The following is a 23,271-nucleotide window of genomic DNA, read 5'->3' as shown; positions in this document are numbered from 1 at the left end:
GCGCTCTCTCCCTCATCCACCACTTTTCAAAATCGACTTTGCAAACGCTGCATGATTTTAAATGTGTGTCACCATTGTAAAACCAATAGAGGTGACTAACCATCTTGGAACTATGTGGTAGCCATTTTGGAAGCATAATAAATACTCTTCTAAAATGGCAAAAAGTTATTTTCGATACTTTCAAGAAAGGCTCCACATTGCGTCTACAGGGTTGCAAACCAATGTTTTAGTGGGTCACGAAAGTACATCCATCAAATAAAGATACTTTTAAATTCTATATTTATCTTGTCATATTTGCTGAGGTTCAAAGACAGAGGTTTAATGTCAGAGTATGTCATCTGACAAATTGCTGCTTATGTTTTTTAACATGGGACTTTGCAGTCAGAAAAAAAGAAAAGTAAAGTGAAATATGTGACAACCTTCCTTGGGTACATGGAATGTGATAAGAAGGCTGTAGCGTGTCATTTTTTCTTACTACGCCACAAAATCGAAATGCCTGTAAATGGACTGTACACATTCAGCAGTTAGGAACGCAAAAATGAAGCAAATTGTCTGTAAATCTAAAGTGTGATGGAGACAGATTTTAATAAGATCAGAGCAAATCAAGGCACTCTACTTGGTGAGGCATACAAATGTATATTCACTGAAATCCGATTTCCACACATTAACATTTGTATGCAATATAGATTTATCAGTAACACCGAATGTCTGTGAAAAATGAGTGCCCATTTCAGTGGAAAATGTGCTGTCTGTAAATGACAATGTGCTACAACAATATAATTTAGTTTCATTAAAAAATCGCCTGCCTCATGTCTGAAAGCTAGGTGAGCTGCGAAAGATTATCATTCTAAAAAGTTGGTCATGGTCCTAAAAAGTTTGGGAAGCACAGGTCTACTCACGACATCCATTTTGGAACTATAGAAAGTACACTTCCAAGCTGACCAACCACAGCTGTTGGCTTTGCCACTTCTGACTAAATTTAGCAAGCACTAGCAAAGCAACTAGTGGAAAAAACAAGCCATGGCAAAGTAAGCCCGACTGGCTTGGCCAACGTTTCTGACAGTTTGTACCCTCTGATGCATTCACATCCACGAAGACCACACATAACAAGGAAACAACTTTGTTGCATTGACACAGTGCTCATGTTTGAGAGACTGGTACCCAGATGGGGACCATATTTTAAATCTGTAAAAACTAAAATCTTATTTTAATTTTAGTTATACTACGCATACACAGTAAACATAGAGTGACTGCAGCTTGTCCCATGTATCGCCTTGATGCAAATAAAATGTATGCAATATGTACTTCAGAAAACCATGCATCATCCACCACTAAAAAAGGGGCAGAACCGACCAGTATGCAGCTTGGCCCTCAAGTCGAGGTTTCTGATGCCCAATACTTTCAGGAGCCTCCCTCCGTTACAGACTCTTAACAAGACAAGCTTTGGCAAAGTCAACAGGTCTCAGTGTAGAGTCACAAAAGAAAAAACCCAACGGCAGACTATCCAGCTTGCACTACACGCTTTATTTTGAAGATTCAGAAGTCCTGTGCCCAAACCCTCTGGCACCTGCGGTTGTTCACTGCCCCTGTATACCAGGTCCTTAGTCAGCAAAGCATATGGAGGTGCACAAGTTAAAGAAGTCCAATTATGAGTTTTGTATCAAAACCTTTATTCTTTTATTGTCTTTTCTTTATTTACATACACTGTCCAGCCAATGTGTTTCGTTCCATTAACAGTAAGAACTTCATCAGGGCTTTATCTCCGTCGACAGTATGTAGCGTTCCAAGAAACGTTTAATATCATCGTTCCAGCTAGCTATGCTGGCAACTAGGGATTTCCCCAGGGCTTCACTGTGCCCCTCCTTCGATACCCTGCTAAGTATCGGCCACTTCAGTCCAATAAAATCCTCTCCGTGTAAAGACCTGTTGACTTGTTGATGAAAGCGAACTGGAAAGTGGGTCAGGGGAGGGGTTTAAGCAGTGCAGAGAGTGGGAAGAAGCACATGGGTGAGGTGACGAATACAGAGATTGGTGAGGTAAGAGTAACTGATGTAGTCTTTTTTTATGTTCTAAATAATTTTATTGAAGTTTAGGCAAAAATAACATAAACAGACAATACAAAAAAAAGTATACATGAGCAGTAATACTTAAGCAAAATATGAAGAAATATAAAAACATCAGTAATGTTTAAAAGGTATTCAAATTTCAATACTCAATAAAAGGAAAAGGAGAATAACAAACGGGAGAGGGGAAAGGGGAAATATGAGTATATACTATGACAACTTTTATAAAGTAGAGTTACTATTAACATATCAATAATACAATATAAAGATATTAGTTTATATAACAGGCATAAAAGTATATTTAAGGTAACAATTAAGTATCAATAGGCAACCTAAAGGATTGATAGAAATGAGAATTATGATTAATCCCATTCATAGATAATTGCGCTTCTCTTCTTGTAAAAATGACCCAAGACCACCAAGCATAAACGGATAGTTCTGAAATATCTTTCCAACAAAAAGTAATAGATTTTAAAGCAGCTGACACAAGAAAATTGAACATTTTTTCTTCTAAAATAGTTAGGATATGTATAAGATTAACCGATTTATAAATTAGTAATTTATAGGAAAGAAAATCTTGAATATGTAATATCTTTATATAATATCCCACACACCATTTAGAAATTAGACGACAGTCAAAAAGCATATGTTGCAAGGATCCAGAATGTAATTTACACTGCCATCATGTTTCAGATTGTATTAGTTTAGCACAAAATAAGCGCTCTGTGGTTCATAAACAATTAAGTAAGATGTAGGAGTTGGTCTAATAAAGTGATACAGGTAGCCATCCAGAAATACTATTAAGCCATATGATTTTCCAAGTGTCATTAGAGAAAGAAAGGGAATGTTCATTATTCCAAAATGACAAAATTATGTTTAAATTAGTGCCAATCGAGGTAGCAATTTTTTTGTACAAAATAGAGACAGCATGTGAAGATGTAGAGACAACTTGAATATAATTTAATAAATCTGTTGCAATATTAGATGTGATACCATGAGGGAAAGAATCTAAAATTGAATTACATAGAAACTCATATTTAATAAAATCAGATTTAGGTAACTTAAAGTTTAATTGTAAAGTTTCAAATGAAATAAATGTATTATTACAATATATATCTTTAAAATAGAAGATACCAGCTTTAATCCAAGAATTCCAGAAAGTCAAATTTTTATTCAATTTAATAACATTACTAGGCCATAATGATAGATTAACTGTATGACCTAGAGGAATTAAAAAAATGGAATCTAAGTCATTAAAAATTAGTTTCGAGGATTTAATTATAATTGAACGGTGTATGATTGTAGATTTGTTAGACATTGTTAACAAGGTTGATAATGGAAAAGGGATAACAAGAGATTGCTCTATATGAAACCAAATAGGAAAGTTAAATTAGAGAGGAAGAAATAAGCCATAGAGAACTTTGTTTCAATATAAATGCTTTATGATAGAGAAGAAAGTCAGGTAACCCAAAACCAGCGTTACATTTAGGTATTTTTAGTTTTTTATTACCAATTCGAGGTGATTTATTGTTCACTGAATTTTGGATAATAATCTATCAACATCTTTATAAAATTTTAACGGAAATTAAATAGGAATCATAGCGAGGGTATAACAGATTTTCGGAGCAATGTTCATTTTAATGAACTCCATTCATCCTCACCAAGAAAGGTGAAGAGAAGACCATTTAGATGTTTTATCTTTAATATAATTTAGGATAAAATTACTATTCAATGTTAATGTTGTTTTGATGGATGACGAGAACAAAATACCAAGATACTTTAACTTATGTTTTAGCTATATAATATCAGTCATAGGCAACATATCAGGAGTACAAAATACATGTAAAGTGAAAAATTCTGTTTTATTAATATTAAGTTTATAACCTGAAACCATGGAATATTTTGTAATAATTTCTAATAAGAAAGGGATTGAGGAGATAGGATCACTAATAAATAATAACACACCATCAGCTTAAGCTAAGGTTTTAATTGTAGCATTCTTTACCGTGATGCCTTTAATATTATCACTTTTTCTTATACAATTAAGGAAAGGTTCAATTCCAAGTAGAAATAAAAGTGGAGAAAGGGGACATCCTTGTCTCGTGCCTCTAAAAAGGGAAAATTGATTCGATATTTGGCCATTGATAAATAAGCGAGCAGTGGGATCAAAATACAAGGCAGAAATCATACTAATAAACAAGGAACCAAAATTAAATAATAGTAAGGTTCGAAATAAAAATTGCCAATGGATTTTATCAAAGGCTTTTTCAGCATCTAAAGCCATAATTCCTGAGGGAGTAATTAAAGTGGAACTCTGTTCAATTACATTAATTGAGGTTCTTGTTTTGTTTGCAGAATATCTGTTCTTCATAAAGCCAGATTGATCAGGGTGAATAATAGAGTCAAGTATAGGGGCTAGTCTAGAGGCGAGAATTTTAGCATATCATTTACATTCTTGATTACTTGAAGATATAGGGCGCTAATTTGAAACAAGGGTGGGATCTTTATCAGGTTTGGGAAGTACAATAATTAACGCATCAGTAAAAGAACCTGAGATAATTCCTGTAGAACCAAAAAAAGTAAAAAGTTGAAAAAGATAAGGTAGAAGTTGGGTTTGGAACTCTTTATAAAATTCAGCTGGTATACCGTCAGGACCAGAGGACTTATTCTTTTGAAGAGATTTGATGGCTTTTAAAATGTCATCAGTAGTGATGGGTGACTCTAGTCTAAGTCTATCTGATTGTGACATTTTGGGCAAATCACAAGTATCTAAGAACGAATCAATTAATGAGATATCATGAAAATCTGGTTTATTATATAGAGTAGAATAAAGTCCAAAATTATTTTACAATATCATTATGGGATAGAGCAATTTTGCCATTAGGGCCTTGAATTGAGGTATCTGTGTCTTCTCTTTTTTTATACGCAAATAATTTGCTAAGAGTCTCCCAGATGGATTGGTATTAAAACGAAATTTAGCATTAGATTTGGAGAGTTGGATGCCGGCTCCTTTACTGAGTATCGAGTTAAATTCATACCTGAGCTGTTGTAGCTTAACTTTGAATTGAGGATCATTGGATGTAATAAAAAGTCTTTCAAATTTTGCTATTTGTTTTTCAAGGTGACTGATATGTGCATTCAAAATTTTATTCTCGTATGCCATAATAGAAATAGTTCACCCCTAATATAGGATTTAAAGGCATCCCATCTATTGACCATAGAAGTAGATTCTTCAGGGTTGAGCAAAAAATAATCATTAATGGCCTTTAAGATTTTTGGTTTATTATGATCATTAAAATCAATGCCAGTATTCATATGCCATCTAGTTTGTTTTGTGAATGTGGAGGTTTTAAATTTAACACAAAAGAAATCAAGGCGTAGTCAGATATATCGATATTACCAATCATGGGATTAGTCGCCGACTGAATAAGCTGAGTAGAAATTAAAAAAATAATCAATCCTGGAATGTGAATTATGGGGATTAGAAAAAAATGTAAAGCATTTGTCAGTAGGGAAATGTAAGCACCAAATGTCCACTAATTTAGTGGTATGAATAAAGGATTTAAAAGCATGAAAAATGTTAGGAGGACGAAATTTAGTACTAGATAGTCTATCTAATAATGGGACAGCAATAACATTAAAATCACTTTCAACAATTAAAGGAACTCTGCCCAACTTTAAGACTTCTGTGGTAATATTAGACCAAAAAGAGGGGTCATCTGCAGTAGGGCCATAAATATTGAGTAAAAATAAGACTGAATCATGAATTGTATTCTTCACTATTATGTATCTACCATCTGCATCTAGAGTTTTACTTAAAACTTGACAATGTAATCTTTTTGCCAAGAAAATAGCTAAGCCATTTTTCTTACCATTAGCAGGTGACGAAACAATAGTATCTACCCATTTTTTTCCTATAATTTAATATTGTATCATCAATATGAGTCTCTTGAACAAAACATATATCAGCCTTACAACGACCCAAATAATGTAAAATGTTGGTACGCTTAACTGGATGACGTAAACCTTTAACATTTAGAAAAACAACTTTAATATTATGAAGATTAGCCATAAGTAAGCAATAGAAACAGAAATAAAAGTAAAAAGCAAGAAGAGGCGAAGAAGAAATGAATACAAAATAGAAGAAAAACAGTAACTCTATATTTAGAAAAAGGACCGGAAGAAAAGAAGACAGAGAGAAAATGACAAACAAGGTACATTAATATCAAGAATGAAACGCACATACGTTCTACAAGTATGACCGGAACCGTTGAAGCCCAAAATTAGCATAAGCAATTATCTTGTAAGGACAAAAAAAATTGTAGTTGAAATCAAGTATTAGAGTCTTGAGTATCCATGGAATGATGTGAATGTTGGTCCAAGAAGTGACGTAAATCATCAGGACGGTGAAAAGATTTTGAAAACTTGTCTTTCCAGATACGCATAGTAGAAGGGTCAAAAAGACCATATTTGAACCCAAGGCTTCTTAATTGAGGCTGTACTAATGACTGTGAGAACAGGCTAAAGCAAATACTACTAGAGTTGCAGTAGGCTGAGATATTCCCATCACACCTCCCTTTTTGGCAGAGTCTCATCATATGGGATATTTGTTAGAACATCCGACCTACCGCCCAAACCATCGGTTGATGGTGCGGATATGGATGAACAGTATACACTCTAGCCAAACTGTTACTCGTAGGGTGGTGCTTAGGGTGTGTAGTGCAGTGCTGTGGTGTAGAACTTAAAATTAGCGACTCAGACAAGTGGATTATTTAATTGGAATTGTCTGAGTGTTAAGGTTAAAATCACGCCAGGTAGTTGAAACTGATGACTACACTGTGGCGCTGTGCAGGATATTCCAAAGTGTGTTGTGTGTTTCTGTCATTTTCAGTCTCGGTCTGGAATGGACCAAATTATCTCTAATGCTTTGGCCCCTTTTGAATGAGAATAACGGTGGAAGTATGTTAGTTTGGGCTGTATTTAGAATACCCCTTTTTTTTTCGCACCGTCTTCTGAATTTTATTAGACAGAACACTAAACGTACTGACGAATGTTAGTCTATCTAGAGGCTCTTTGTCTGGTCTTTTTTCTAGAAGTGCCTCTCTGTTGTTATTAGAGGCACGTTTCCAGGCTTTTCGTACTAGATGTCGAGGGTACTGCCGGTCTTCTAATTGTCTGGATAGAATCCGAGCATGTTTGTCAAACAAAGATCTTGAAGAACAATTTCTGCGGACTCTTAGAAACTGTCCTACAGGAAGATGTTCCCGTAAAGCACGGGGATGATGGCTGGTGAAGGCCAGAAGAGAATTCCTGGACATAGGTTTTTTGTAGAGTTCGCATTCCAATTTACCATCTTTGGGGAAAATGAGGATGTCCAGGAAGGGCAGTTGCACCTTGCTGAATTCAATGGTGATTTTCAAATATTGGTTCTGTTGGTTCAACCAATCGTGAAAAGATTTAACTTCAGATGTTGTACCTCGCCAAACCAGAAAGATGTCATCTATGTATCTCTTCCACAGCAACACCTGATGGAAGTATGGGTTGCTGTGGTTGAGCACAAAGTTCTGTTCGAATAGATGAACATAAAGGTTGGCGAGGCTGGGGGCAAAAATGCTTCCCATGGACGTACCAGATGTTTGAAGATAAATTTGGTCTTCAAATTTGAAATGATTTTCCATCATTGCCATCCTGGCACATTCCATAATGAAATTCACTGGAGTGATGCTCTGTAAATCACGTACAGCAAGAAGAGATCTGATAGCCTCCAGAGTCTCTGCTTGCGGAATACAGGTGTACAGTGACTCGACATCGAAACTGACCAACAGGTCAGTCTCTGTGTCGAATTCCACCTCTGGCAGAAGTCTCAAAACAGCGGCCATATCCTGCAGGTACGTGGGCATCTCTTTTACGAGAGGCCGCAGAAAAAAAGTGGACAAGGGCTCCGAAAGGGAGCCTATGCCCGATATAATCGGGCGTCCTGGAGGGGGCCGTGTAGGTTTGTGAATTTTCGGCAAGCAGTAGAAGCCGGGCATCACTGGTTTGTCTGTTATCAAGAATTTTGCTTCATGAGGTGTGTCGGGCGGAGAATCTAACATACTTGGGTTGTTTTCTAAGATAAAGTTCATTGCCTCATCATCGAAGGCCAGTCCCATAAAGTCAGCCATGGCCAATATAACACGTCACAGCAGCAAGTAAAATGAGCAAACAAGGGTGAAGTGAATTTAAATCACACCAGAAAATGTATCTATCGTTATTTTAGACATGACCTCTTATCGCCAAGAGGGTCTTAGACAATTGAACAATAGGGATTCTTATCAACGTTTAGCCATCGACCCCACCCCTCGCCTCCTCATAGAGATCAAGACCTTAGTGGAGGAAGGGAGTTTGGAAGGGTGGATTACACCTCATGAATCAAAATTCTTTATAACAGACAAACCAGTGATGCCCGGCTTCTACTGCTTGCCGAAAATTCACAAATTCACGAACGGCCCCCTCCAGGACGCCCGATTATATCGGGCATAGGCTCCCTTTTGGAGCCCTTGTCCACTTTTGTGGATTCTTTTCTGCGGCCTCTCGTAAAACAGATGCCCACGTACCTGCAGGATACGGCCGCTGTTTTGAGACTTCTGCCAGAGGTGGAATTCGACACCGAGACTGACCTGTTGTTCAGTTTCGATGTCGAGTCACTGTACACCTGTATTCCGCAAGCAGAGACTCTGGAGGCTATCAGATCTCTTCTTGCTGTTCGTGATTTACAGAGCATCACTCCAGTGAATTTCATTATGGAATGTGCCAGGATGGCAATGATGGAAAATCATTTCAAATGTGAAGACCAAATTTATCTTCAAACCTCTGGTACGTCCATGGGGAGCATTTTTGCCCCCAGCCTCGCCAACCTTTATGTTCACCTATTCGAACAGAACTTTGTGCTCAACCACAGCAACCCATACTTCCATCAGGTGTTGCTGTGGAAAAGATACATAGATGACATCTTTCTGGTTTGGCGAGGTACAACATCTGAAGTTAAATCTTTTCACGATTGGTTGAACCATCAGAACCAATATTTGAAATTCACCATTGAATTCAGCAAGGTGCAACTGCCCTTCCTGGACATCCTCATTTTCCCCAAAGATGGTAAATTGGAATGCGAACTCTACAAAAAACCTATGTCCAGGAATTCTCTTCTGGCCTTCACCAGCCATCATCCCCGTGCTTTACGGGAAAATCTTCCTGTAGGACAGTTTCTAAGAGTCCGCAGAAATTGTTCTTCAAGATCTTTGTTTGACAAACATGCTCGGATTCTATCCAGACAATTAGAAGACCGGCAGTACCCTCGACATCTAGTACGAAAAGCCTGGAAACGTGCCTCTAATAACAACAGAGAGGCACTTTTAGAAAAAAGACCAGACAAAGAGCCTCTAGATAGACTAACATTCGTCAGTACGTTTAGTGTTCTGTCTAATAAAATTCAGAAGACGGTGCGAAAACATTGGGGTATTCTTAATACAGCCCAAACTAACATACTTCCACCGTTATTCTCATTCAAAAGGGGCCGAAGCATTAGAGATAATTTGGTCCATACCAGACCGAGACTGAAAATGACAGAAACACACAACACACTTTGGAATATCCAGCCTGTACGAGGCCATTTTCCATGTGGCTCTTGTAGCGCTTGTCCCCAGACATACAAAGCAGACCTAGTAGACATAGGCACAGGAAAACCTTGGTTACTCCGCAAACACACCAATTGCAACACGGAAGGGGTTATATACTTGATCACCTGTCCATGTTCACTTCAGTATATTGGTCATACGACAAGGAAAGTGAAAGTTTGCATTAGCGAACATAAAAGCACCATCCGGTGTCACAGACAATCCACCTGTCTTACTAACCACTTTTTGGAGAAGAAACATCGAGCAGAAGACCTGAAGTGGGTGATTTTAGAACATCCCCATATTCCACCCCACATTAGTGATAAATCGAGGTTCCTATTTGTTAAAGAGCAGAAATGGATATTCAGGATTCGTAGTGACAGTATAGGGTTAAACGACTCCATTCCCTGGATTTCAATCTAACAGAGAACAGTAGGGACTGATCCTTATGCATACAAATGCATTTCCTTGTGATATCAATGAAAACGCTATTGACATCAATTGATCATTATTATTTTGATCCAACAGAGCTGAATTTCTAGCAATTGATAGAGGCAGGGCTGATTAAGTACATCATCCATGTTGTTTAAGTGCACATGATCTATTGTAGCTAGTGTTTTATCCAACATGGATATGCCCTAATTTTATATTCAACTTTATGATTATACACTTGATTTTTTGATTAAGTAGCGGGCTTCCACTTCTCTTTGCTACAATGCAAGTGAGCGGGCTGTACTACATAAGTCTAAGGCGCAAGATCATCTGCTATGCGGCTGCGCTGGTGATCAGAGTTTCTGCGGCTCTCCGATGGGGAATGTTTTCTCCGTCGTGCGCATGCGCGTTTGAGCAGCGCCAACTCCCGGAAAGCCTTTTTCGTCTTGCGCATGCTCGTTGGAGCAGCGCTAACTCCCGATGAGAATGTAAACAACAGCGCATGTTCTGGACGCCAGCCATCAACTCTAAAGCAGTGATATACATGCGCACTCCACGAATCAATATTCTTGATTTGGCGGGCAATTAACATCCCAATGAGATGATTAAACCTATTGGTTGGGCTATATAAAGGAGGAGCCTGGTCTGAGTCGGTACCTCCACTTCCTCTCGGATGTCAGAGCGAGGTACCGATGGACAGGTAAGGCGCTCTTCGATTTAGATACTAATATAGTCACAGTCAAAACTCTAATATAGACTCTAAGACTACCAACACCTTATGCACTAATTTTAAAGGAGAACCTAAAAAAAAGTTGTCCAGTCCCATTTAGTTTGGTTTAATGGTTTATGTTTACTTAGTTCACAGTCAGTAGGTTTTATAAAGGATGCTATAGCTACAAGCATGAGGCATGTAATTTAAATATCTGCCCCCCCTTTTTTATGCACCTCCGGGCGGGGCCTCATATTCCCGAGCGGTCGCCGGGCGAGGTGAGGTCTTTCTCCATGCAATGCGCGGTGAGTATTCACAGTCAGTAATTGTTCTGTGAATGAGTTCATTTACTCTTATGTAAACAAGGTATGATTTACTTTTGTTGGTTGTGCTGTCTGTACAGTTTCTGGTGATAATGTTTGTGAATATGTATTTCTTCTTCTTATGCTTATATTTACAGGATTGAGATAGAATACACTTCTTCCTCATGAACATTGGGGCTCCGAGTTCATGGTAGATATAAGTATTCCTAATTTTTTCTCTCTGGTATTTTTGCATGCACATTCACGCACCTTTATTGCAGTAGCTTACCATCTAGGTCCTGACGAAAGCCGGACAAATATGTCTAATTCGGCTGAAACATGTTGACCATCCTGCACAGCGCCACAGTGTAGTCATTAGTTTCAACTACCTGGCGTGATTTTAACCTTAACACTCAGACAATTCCAATTAAATAATCCACTTGTCTGAGTCGCTAATTTTAAGTTCTACACCACAGCACTGCACTACACACCCTAAGCACCACCCTACGAGTAACAGTTTGGCTAGAGTGTATACTGTACATCCATATCCGAACCATCAACCGATGGTTTGGGCGGTAGGTCGGATGTTCTAACAAATATCCCATGTGATGAGACTCCGTCAAAAAGGGTGGTGTGATGGGAATATCTCAGCCTACTGCAACTCTAGTAGTATTTGCTTTAGCCTGTTCTCACAGTCATTAGTACAGCCACACATCTCAGACCGGTCATTCTCTTTTTTGTTATATGTAATGTTGTCTCGGGAGGTGAGATGACAGGTCTTTAAATATAATTCCCTTGACCCCTTTCAAATTCAGTTTTTTCGGTTCTTAAATGAGGCCGCAAAGTAGAAAACTCCTTGCAAGTTGAAACAGTTTCTTTAGCAAAATCCTGATGAATACAAATTTTACTTCCATTAACCATCAAGGATGGAATCTCCTGCGCAGCTTTTCGAATCAAAACCAGATGATGATGATGACAAAGAACTTTGAATATCATCTGACGAGGTTTAGTATGCTTAGGATTGCGATGTGAAGGAATCCTGTGGGCTTTGTCATTCTCAAACATTTCAGAAAATTTAATTTGTAGAAGACCTGGAATAACATTTTCTAAATACAGCCTGCAGTTATTACCCTCAACATCTTCTGGCAGATTAAAAATACGCAGCTTGTACTGTCTATTGCGATTTTCCATGTCTAAAAGTTGTGTAGACATTGGTGATATTTTTGCAACAAGAGGGTTGAAAGAATCAAGCTTACACTTATTATCCTGTATTTTAATGGCATTATCAGAAATTTTCATTGATAAACTCGCCATTTCTTTTTGATCATTTTTAATTTCTGAAGCAAAAGAGTCAGTATTAATGTGAAGAGCTTGAATTTCCTCTAGAATGAGTGATAATGAAGGCTCAGATGATTCTACTGCCTTTGATTTAATTGGTGAAGGTGAAACTTGCTGCCTTCTTTTGGAAGGAGTAGAATTCTTATTTTCCATTTTATTTAAATAACAAAGTTACATTTTGCAGCAAACAAATAGACAAAAGGAATAAAATGTTAAGGCAGCAAGAAGAATTCCTTATAAAAAGCTGGTACAGCAGCTATAATGGGCTATGGGAGTGGCTAGGCCCAAGCCAGGCCCTATCCTGAAGTGTTGCTCCGCCCCTCTGACTGACTGACCTGGCTGATCCTGTGAGCAGAGCTGGAGGTAGCAGCAGCTGGATGAAGAAAGCTGCTCACTGTTGTAAAAATCACCAAAAAACACCACACTTAACAGGTATGAGCTTCAATACATAAGCGACCCCATTTTCGCCGCTTTTATGACAAGATATCAGCGTAATTAACCCAAAAACAGGTCCGTCGCGCCGGAGCTCTCTATACGGCAGCCATTTTGTAGCTCACGCTCGCGCATCTCACTGATGTAGTCTTAAGGCCAGGAATGTGGTGAACCAGGTTCAAGTCTTGTTGTTGGCTCACAACTTGCGATTCAGGGCACACCATTTATTCCTAAAAATAAGAGTAATGTTGTGTACTGTAAATAGTTATACAGCGGTCCCTAATATAAAATGCTCCAATGCCACTGCAGCTGACTTCACTCTATATTTAGAATAATAAAACATAAGCACATAAGACAGCAATATCGGTGAGGGACTGTAAATTGGAGCACCGGGGTGCGAGAGAAGTACACTGCTTAAAAGAGAGAGATGACGTGCAGGAGGTGGAGTAAAAGAACCATACTAGGGAGACAGCTGGATAAAACATGCACTCTCACGGAGTGCTTACGGAAAAAAAAGAGCTCCTCAAAAGCAAGCACTCTGGAAGAATAGAAGAAGCCAATCAGAGAGGTAGTAAAGAAGCGTCGCTCCACAGGAGGGACAAAGGCATACTGGACAGACTAAAACAAATAGAGGCAGTGAATAGAAAGAAAGCAACTGTGACTGACAAAACAAAAAGCCAATGGTATGAAATGGGTAGAATGCATTCCTAGGTCAGGTTTCAGAATGTCCCCAATAAGTCTTTGCAACCAGATAGCTTCATGGGCTGGTAGACTTCGACCTAAAACGGAGGTTCTTGTGAAGAGGGAAGAAGTTTCTGACTCCAAGCATGGGACTCTGACATGTGACTGATACATGGCCTACCAATGCAGGCCAGTGGAATAATGACGAAGCTGGAGTACTAATTATGAAATAACTGTGGGCTGGTTCGATTTGCAAAGATTTTTTTGTGGACTTAAGTGTGACTTACTCATGGTAAGGTCGTAAATTCAGCATGCAAAACTCACTTCATAGGTGAACGTTTCCTTTTCGAGGTGGCACAACTCCTCCGATGCTATGCAAAGAATGCACAACGTTTGTCGAACTTCTGCAATCGTGGGTGTTCCCAGGGAAGTGTAGGGTCATGGCTGTGTAATGGCACGTGATGAACACAGTCATAAAGTTGTGGGTGTTCACAAACATTTGTTGTACGTGCCTCACTTTTTATTGTGTTTACATTTTACACCTGATTGATCAAGCTATCGGCTGAGGGATTTTTGCACAAAAGTGTATCAGTAAATATTTACTATTTTTACTGGAGGCGGCGGAAACACTTTTTTATCAAAACATATTTTATTTGCATTTCTAGCCATATGCGGTCCACAGGGCCTACACCATACATGCATTGATTGAAATATATGAATATGGCACAGTTTTCTATGTGAATACAGGTCATGAACAAAACATTAGCAACAAAACAACTGTATGTGCTGTGTCAATAATGTACTCCCCCGTTGTCAGCCGCCCGTGCTCAGATGTATTCAGATGTATACAAAGTGCACAGCATTGTAATGAATTTGTATCCCTAGCTGGGTGCATCACCCGGATCTGGCGTCAAAGGTATCAGTGGAATGCTGCGGTAGTCTGCCCACCGCTACCATATCTTAATATGTTTCTGAGGGCACCCACTGGCTATAAATATTGGTTGTTCCAGACCCATGCAGAAGTCCATACCTTGTTTTCAAACACCTAGTAGAGGAGGACAGGGAGCCTGCCACAGTCAAGCTACATCTCGTTTTGCTAGGGTAAGGTCTAGGAATAAGAGGTGGCGTTTGTTTTTGTTGCCCCCAATTTCATGAGAAGCGTGCAGGAGAATCAATATCGGTGACATTGGATGATCCCAGGCGAAGACATCATATAGACATGACATAACACCCAGCCAGAGCCTTCCGATTACTCTACAGGACCACGTCGTGTGCAAGAAGGTGCCCGTGGGGATTCAAGGGCCTTGGTCGAGTCGTCATCCTCTATTGGACCTATGTCTGTATGCCATGTCGCTCGGAGCGTGTCTAGTGTGGTATGACTGTTAGTGATTAGGATCTGGTATATCTTGGTATTTTTGTGGTCTCGCAATTCCCCCATTAATAATTTACCTTCCAGCTAATTGAATTCTGGCAGTACCTCTAGGCCCTTGATATAGGGGGTCCAGCCATGGTAAAATGGTAGATGTTTGAATAATTGTGTGTGTGTGCCATATAAAATTCACTTTGGAGCTCTTGGAAGGATTTAAGTGTTCACCCACGCATGACCACCCCCAGTGAGGATACCTCCTCCCTAACGTGTTCTGTTAAGGGAGCGAGGTTGTGATTCCATGCGACGTGTTGAGAGGCGGATAGAAAAACACTGAGATATTTCAAGCCCTCTGTGGCAATGGTCAGATCAGCCGACCAGGTACCGAGGTCATGTGTCCCCAGTATTGGCCATAGAACTGATTTGTTGGCATTCATATATAGTTCTGATGTCTCGCCAAAAACTTGCATCATGCGGATGAGTCTAGGGCCTGATTTATTGTATTTATTCTATATACAGTAGGAAAAAATAAGACGTCATTGGCGTATAATGTGATCCTGTCCAAGACCTCACATGACCATTATGAGCTGCAGGGCTGGGTGTCCACTTTGACCCAGGCCGCCAATGGCTCCATAGCTAGTGCAAAGAGATAAGGAGATAGGGGGCAGCCATGATGGGTACCTGTGTATATAGGGAATCGGGGAGAAACCAAGCTGGCCACCTGCACCGAGGTTGTAAGGTCTTTATAGAGCAAGCCGACGTATGTTAGAAATTTGGGGCTGATATTCAGGCATCGCAAAAGTGTGAATAGGTACGTCCAGCTGACAGAATCAAAGGCCTTATCTATTTTGGCCAATAATAAGGCAGGCGGGATTCCCAGGCGACTCACCGCAGCTATGGTATTGTGGGCTCAATGGAAATTGTGATGTGTAGCACGGTGAGGAATGAAGCCAGCCTGATCTGGGTGAACTAAATTTGTTATATAAGGCATGAGTCGATTAGCTAACACTTTAGCATGCAGTTTGGCCCCAATGTTCATGAGAGAAATAGGGCAGTATGAGGAGTGGCACTCTGGGGGCCGGGCCGGTTTGAGGAAGACCACCACCTCATCATGTCTCCAGTTGAGGGGAAGTCATCTCTCCTGTCACCTAGTTTGCCGCACCTCTAGGGAATGGGTGCCTAATTGTGGCATAAATATTTTGAAGAATTCACAGGGAAAGCCATTGGGGCCCTGTGCTTTGCCTGAACGTAGCTCGGCCACAGCGGTTGCTAATTCTTCAACCTTGAAGGGGGCTTTGAACTGTGCCCGTGCGACATCAGAAAGGCCTTTGGGGGTAACTCATCAATGAATTTTTGAATGGTGGCCGCTGGCAGCTTTTCTTGTTCTGTGTAGAGCAGCTTATAGTAGTCAGCAAAGCTGCTCACGAATGCTGAGGTGTCTGTAAGGATAGCTCCTTTGGAATCCCTAATGCTTGGAATGTGGATTGGCTGTATCTTGTGTGGACACAGCCGATGCAGTAGCCTGCTGGATTTCTCTCCTCACTGATAAATTAGGCTACAAGATGCAGGCCACACTGTCTGTTCTTGTTCTAATTGCTCTCCTTGGTATGAATGCTGCGCCAGGACCAACTGACGTTGCGCCAGGTGCTCTCCCTACCCCCGTCCCTGCCGCTCCAGGGTCAAGATGCAGGCTTCCATTTGCAGGAGTTTCTCATGGTGATGTTTATGCCTCAGAGCACAAAACTAGATTTCCAATCCGTGAAGAGTTGGGTTCATGGCCTACCAAAGAGTCCCAGCCAGGGCTACGGTCCCAATATTCATAGCAAAATATCCCGTCAGAGCCTGGTGCATGTGTGTCCAGTACTGTTGGTCGTGTAAGTGCCAGGGGGAGAGGCGCCATCAGAAAAGGGAAAGACTAAGGCCCACCTGGATGCCAAGCGACACTGGGGAGTGATCTAAATGCCTCTGGGCAGTATCGCAGCATCCAAGATTCTATATACATAATTGGGGAGCACAAACTGGTCATTCAGGTGGGATAATGACTTATGGACATGTGAGTAGTAGGTAAAGTCCTGTTCGATCCGATGAAGCATCCTCCAGACATCCACCCATCCCATTCCGTCAGCCAGGTGCTGCAGGGGTGACTCACGTGAACCTCTCAGCCCCATGGAAACTCCTCATCTGTCTTGGTGTGGGTGCAAAACGTCGTTTCAGTCACCCCCCATTGCCACTAGCCCCTTGGGCATATAGAGCCAAAAGGCCAATATTTGTTCTATAAGGGCCTTAGTGAGTGGTAGAGGGGCGTATACGCTACCTAGAACCACCCACTCTCCATGGATAGTGCCCACCACAATGATGTATCTGCCCTGTGCGTATATCCATGAGCATGTGAGTTGGAAAGGAACTCCATGAAGTATCAGGAGTGCCACGCCTCAGAAGCCTCTAGTAAACCCCGAGTGAAATATGTGGTCTTAGCCTAATCTGGACAGGCACAGGGTTTTAGTACCCAAGCGGTGCATTCCTTGAAGCAGTAGAATGTCTATACCTAGGAGCTTGACCTGCTGAATCACTGCCCCACGCTTCACCCTGTCCAAGACAACTCTGATACTCCAGCTAATGATGTGGAGCTTTCCCTGCGAGATACTAGTGTTGAAATTTGTCATCTGGGCGTGTATTGGATATCAAAGGAATGCAATCGGCGTGTGGTAGCCGAGTGGGGAGCGCCAAGACCAACCGTAGTAGGCACAGCACGAGCAACAAATGAACATTCCCTAAATCCCAACGACCATTGAAGTATGTATCACGGAGAGGGTTTCAGCCCAGCCTTAACGGGGGCCGGAAACAAGGCCCCTTGAATGGATCTATAGAAACCATCCTAATAGCATATCATCTCTCCTAGTGTTTGAGTAGTGTCTCTCTAGGAATGTAGCACATTGAAGAGTACCATCTTATATGTAAGTACATATGAAAAGGAATCCCATCTTTGCCAGGACAGATGTGGCGTAGCTTACAGTACAGATAGTCACAGCAATTCTAAGAAGGTACGGATCAATCTTCACTACAAGCCTGAGCTCACCATGACGATCTCTATCTGTGCCTATGTTTTCCTTTGTGTTTGGATTGTCGACTAACAGGGTCACCAGATGAGGAATCCGAGTCTAGTGGTGGCGGAGTGTGAGGCTTCACATGTATTTCTTCATCTGTCCAAGGGAAGACCTCCTCATGGGCGTCGAAGAAAATGGTACGGGAATTGTATGTTACTCGCAGGCGAGCTGGAAATGGTAACGCATAGGAGAGCTTAAGGCTTCTTAGGTGAGCCTTCGCTTCCATGAAGGATTGGCATCTGTGCCGGACCAACCTAGTGTAGTCCGGGAATATCATGATGCGCTGTGTGTCAAAGGAAAGGGAGTCTTTCAACCCGGCCTATCGTAGGTATTGTCTTGGTCATGTAATTTGAGTATCCTTGCGATAACCGGTTGGCCTGGCACTAGGGGGGAGCTTCTTGATCAGGGCCGTGAGCCCTCTCGATAATAAAGCAGGGGGAGAGACAGCCGTCTGGCATCCAATCCTGCAGCCAGGTAGCAAGGAGCTTCCCAACGTCTTCGTCCTCGCAGCCTTTGGGAAAGCCTACAAAGAGGAGGTTTTTTCTTCTGGCTCTCCCTTCAGCATCCTCATGCATGTTTCATGGCTCTTTGTCAGATTCTTGAGGGTGTTTACCTTCTTTTGGAGGGTGGTCATGGTATCCTCTATACTGGAGACCCTCGTATCGGTCTCCGTGAACCTCTCCACTGCATTTCGTAGATCCTGATGGAGGAGCATCACGTCGGAGCCTACTGCACCTATTTTGACCTCCAGCATGTCTTTGGATTGTGTAATGGCTGCTAGTAAGGTTGCGTTGCCAGGCATAGTGGTAGCTGGATTAGCAGGGTCTGCGGCTGGGGCACCCACCCCTGTGTACTGGTCTATGGTGCTCTGTTTCGACTCTGCGCTAGATGGTTTATCATACGTCATTGTGGGCAAGTCCGTGAGCTGCGGTTGTGAGCCCCCACCAGGCAATGACCGTCCTAGACTGCTTAGATAATAATGAGTGCAGGCTGAGTATGGGGTGCGTACTTTAGGGTAGAGTGGCGCCATCCTGCGTGTAGGGGGTAGCAAGGGTGATTATCACGACCCTCGTCTAGCCGGAAAGAGGCCAGCTGGGGACCCCGCCATTCACAAGCCACACTGGGGCCTTACCCAACCGCATCTGCAAGCAGGAGCGCCCCCACCCCGAGAATGGATGCCTCACCTGTAGACTGCACTTGGATGTGACCACCAAAGGCCCGCTCTTCTACGCCGACTTTAGGCCAATAGGCATCAGGTCCCAGGGCAGTTGGTGGGCTGTCGTCTTCTCACTTGGGCCCAGTGAGTTTCATGGTGGTGCCACCATTGTTTGCATCATCCTGAATCGCCATGCGGGCCAAAGTGGCAGCTGCAGAGCATCCCCAGGCCCCTGGAAGCAAAGCTCAGCGGCGGGGATAGTAAACAGGGGCCCGCAATATGGGTGGTTCGGTCTGGTCCCACTCATCGCCACAGCCCGAACCAGCCTCCGAAGCACCTGGCCACACACTTACGAGCCCGAGGTGGCGCCCAGATGGGCCCGTCCGGAGTGCCTGCAGCAGACCCCGTGGCCCAACGCAGTCACCAAAACACACCAAGACCGCAGGCCTCAGACCAACCAATCTTGTAAATCCGGTGTCTGCTGGTCATGATGCAGTCAGCTCTTACCCGGTAGCCCCAGTCCGGGGGACGGTACCGGGCTTACCCTGAGGTGTCAAATCAGGGCGCCAGACTCCACAACCCACGATATGGCGGCCGGGCCGCAGTAGCATGCCACGTCACTTCGGGCGGTCTCTGCACGTCGCAGTCTCCACTCGCCTCAATCTCCAGCCGCGGATGGGCCTTGACCCAGGCCCCTAGAACCACACTCAACGCCACCCCTCAGCTGCTCCAAGCAGACTGCAATGTGGAGCCCGGTCCAAGAGCAGTCAGAGCACAGTCGGGCAGGCACCCCCGGCAGGTCCCTCCCGGGCGGGCACCACCCACCACACCAGGCCACAGATGGGTCTTCCCTCTGGGGTGGTCATGCCACAGATGTGTCTCAAGGCGTCTTCGTCGTACTCCTGTGTTTCTATGCCACTTCCCCTTTTACCAATCCGCAGCAACGATGTTTAGGCCATGTAGGAGTGGCGTAAAGCAATGATGGGTATGTATTCGGCAGGATAGCGGAAGGATTATAGAACGGGATGTTGGAGCTTGCCTAGAGCGTGTTCGCCATGTTGAACTGCCAGGCCACGCCCCTGGCTGAAACACTTTTCATAGAAAATAATTTGCTTGAATAGGAAACAGGGCATTAAATGATATTTTAAACGTTCTTTAGTGTCCAAGCTAATTTAGATTGTCCACCGTGCAGACTCTACATGCACAGCAGGTGGCAGAAATGTATGTGATACCTGTATATTCCCATGAGCCTGTTCCAGAGACCAGAACTCAAATGCAACTCGTGCTAATAATACCCGGCAGTTTCGTGTGTGAGAGAAGCAGACGTCGTTCTGCAAAACTGTGACCTGGAGATTAGCGACTTACTTTGCTTACTTACATTGGTCGAAGGGAACCTGAAAACTGACCTGAATCAAAGCACCACTTGACAATCGCTTGCTACCACATGCCTAGAGGAGGTGGTAAGAAGCCAAAGGATAATCAAGATGCCCCAAAGGCATGTATGTGCGTCACATGGCACTTTGAAAAATGCAAAAATGTGCATTTTTCAAGGAATTCGCAACTTACCACCAACTAGAAGTTGGTGGTAATTTGCGATTCCTTAAGGACATTTTGCAAATTTATCATATACATACAATTGCTGGACATTTGCGCAAATCATTAGTCAAAGTGGAAAATCAAGATTTCTGAGAAGCTTTTCGCAATGCTTGAGTTTAGCCTGTGGTGGTTTGTATTTCAAACAAGGTTGACTTGAAATGAAAGAACACACATTAAAACATCATAATACCGACTTGAAAGCCGTTGTAGGTCTGGTACACATATCACACCAGAAAACAGGCCTTACTTTAAGGATGAATGCACAAGAGCAATTTGTCTGAGTACTAGTTAAAGTTTAGTAGGATTCATTTTAGGTAAAGGCCAGAAGTTATCAGCCGGCCAAATGTTGCACAACTGAAGCTTGAAGTTTGTTACACTCTGTATAACTTTCACTCTGCTTTCACTAACCACACAACTTGAAGACTATATTACATTAGAACACACAATCACAAATATAGTTCACGTCCAAACCAATAGGTTATGAAGTACCAACCTTTGTAACCAAAGTTGTCATAGTTTCCTCCCATTTCTGGGATCATGGAAAGGTCGGAGAGATTTCCAGTCTGAATAAACATACTATGTGGCCGACTCCTCATATTAAAATGCTTCTTAACCTCCTGGTACGAGTTGCGCAAGGCCCTGGCAGCTCCACAGGAACAGCGCTGTACAAAATACTCCTACACAGAGAAGAGAAGAAGTATGCAGACATGAACAACTTACAAACCCAGAAAAATTGCAACAGCGAGATCATGGCACAGTGCCAACATTCCAAGTAAGTGAAGGGCAATGGAATGCAGCGCGGACGACTCTGAATCAATCACTGATATCCCTACCCCCTTTGAGGGGCAGTTTTATTTTTTCAATGTATGTCTTCTTTAAAGCCTTGTATTGTTTAATTATGTGATTTAAGACTACTTTTATCGGGGCAGTGGTCTTGGCATTGTCTTCTGTATATTGTAGGAGGTATTGCAGATGATCGTGCAAATAATTGAAGAGGTGTAGCGCAGAAGCCATTGCGGCTGACTCTGGAGCACGGGGCTCAGGGTCCGACTCCCAGCATCATGTGACTCTGATCAATAGCTCACCATGGGCCATATGTATCAAGATACCCATTTGCGATTCTCAAAGAGCGATTTTTAAGATATCGCTATTTGAGAATCGCAAACGGGTATGTATGTACAAAATCGCATTTTTTTGCGATTTCTTAAAATTCCTTAATTGCGATTAGCAAATTGCGAATCGCAATTAAGGAATACTTTCCGATTCATTTCTATGGGCCAGAATGGGAAATTATTCTCAATTTGCGAATCGCAATTTGCTAATCGCAAATTGAGAATAATTTCAAGGGTGCAGGGGTGTCCAAAGCCCTGCTGCACCCCTGAAATATGCGTTGGTGCACATGTGACCCACATACATGCCCCAAGGGTATGTATGTTGTCACATGGCACTTTGAAAAATGCAAAAATGTGCATTTTTCCAGGAATTCGCAACTTACTACCAACTAGAAGTTGGTGGTAATTTGCGATTTCTTAAGGACATTTTGCAAATGTTTTTGCTTCATACATTGCATTTAAGGAATCACAAAATTTGCAATTCCTTAAATGCAATTGCAAAATAAGGAATCGCAAATTTTGTGATTCCTTATTTTGCACCAGATTTTGCTTAATACATACCATGTAGCAAATTCGCATTCGCAAAGGCCGAAATTCTGCGAATTTCGGCCTTTGCGAATGCGAATTTGCTTGATACATATGGCCCTTAATCTCCTCTACAGCCCGCAGCGTCTTGAAACCCTTAGGGGAGATACGTTAGTACTTTACAAATAGGAATCATTATCTCAGCATGCTTTGCTCTGGGCCACAAGAGTGTTAATTTATTGTGTTGCATTTCTCTGCAGTACAGGTCAACATGCCCACAGATTCTGTTTTGGAGATACAGCCTCAGGGTGAGGACATCAACGCGACTCTGAACATTAACTACATCCCTGCATTCCACAGGTGCCACTGGGATGACTGGTTAGATGGAGACTACCAGGCAGTGCAAGCTGTACAGTTCCAAAGGCAAATAGTAATCTTACCAAGATCTTACAGTAGGCTTAAAGCCCGCCCATTGCTTACAATTGGTTGGCTTAACTTTCACTCGCATTTCCTTACTTCTCATTTAATGGCTTGTCCATCTTGTATTTGTCCCTCACAATGAACATATCCTCTTTACTCGTATTCTTCCACTGCTCAATTTTAGGGAACTACTTTTTCTTTTTGCTTAAGCACTCATGAGAGTGCATGTGTTTTCCAGCTATCTCCCTCCTGCTCTGTGTTTTTCTCTCTCTCATCAGTCTGCTTTACTCTATCCCTGTGCTGCTCTCGTTTCTCTTTTCTTAAGCCCCCATAAGTGCGAAGTTTTCCATCTGTCTCCCTGGTATACTTCTCTCACTCCTATC

At 42.1% G+C, this 23,271-nt stretch overlaps 1 protein-coding gene across 1 annotated transcript in view; it reads right to left on the bottom strand.

Annotated features, from left to right (window-relative positions):
* Window positions 1-23,271, bottom strand: part of LOC144754874 (uncharacterized) — a 749,989-nt gene that overhangs the window by 245,791 nt on the left and 480,927 nt on the right. Inside the window, exon 4 of the mRNA XM_078643188.1 lies at window positions 21,325-21,508. Coding sequence (XP_078499314.1) covers window positions 21,325-21,508 — 184 coding nt within the window. The remainder of the gene's footprint in view (window positions 1-21,324; window positions 21,509-23,271) is intronic.

This window comes from Lissotriton helveticus, chromosome 5_1, assembly GCF_964261635.1.
Source record: "Lissotriton helveticus chromosome 5_1, aLisHel1.1, whole genome shotgun sequence".
NCBI lineage: Eukaryota > Metazoa > Chordata > Amphibia > Caudata > Salamandridae > Lissotriton > Lissotriton helveticus.
This window is presented reverse-complemented; position numbering and strand designations above follow the sequence as displayed.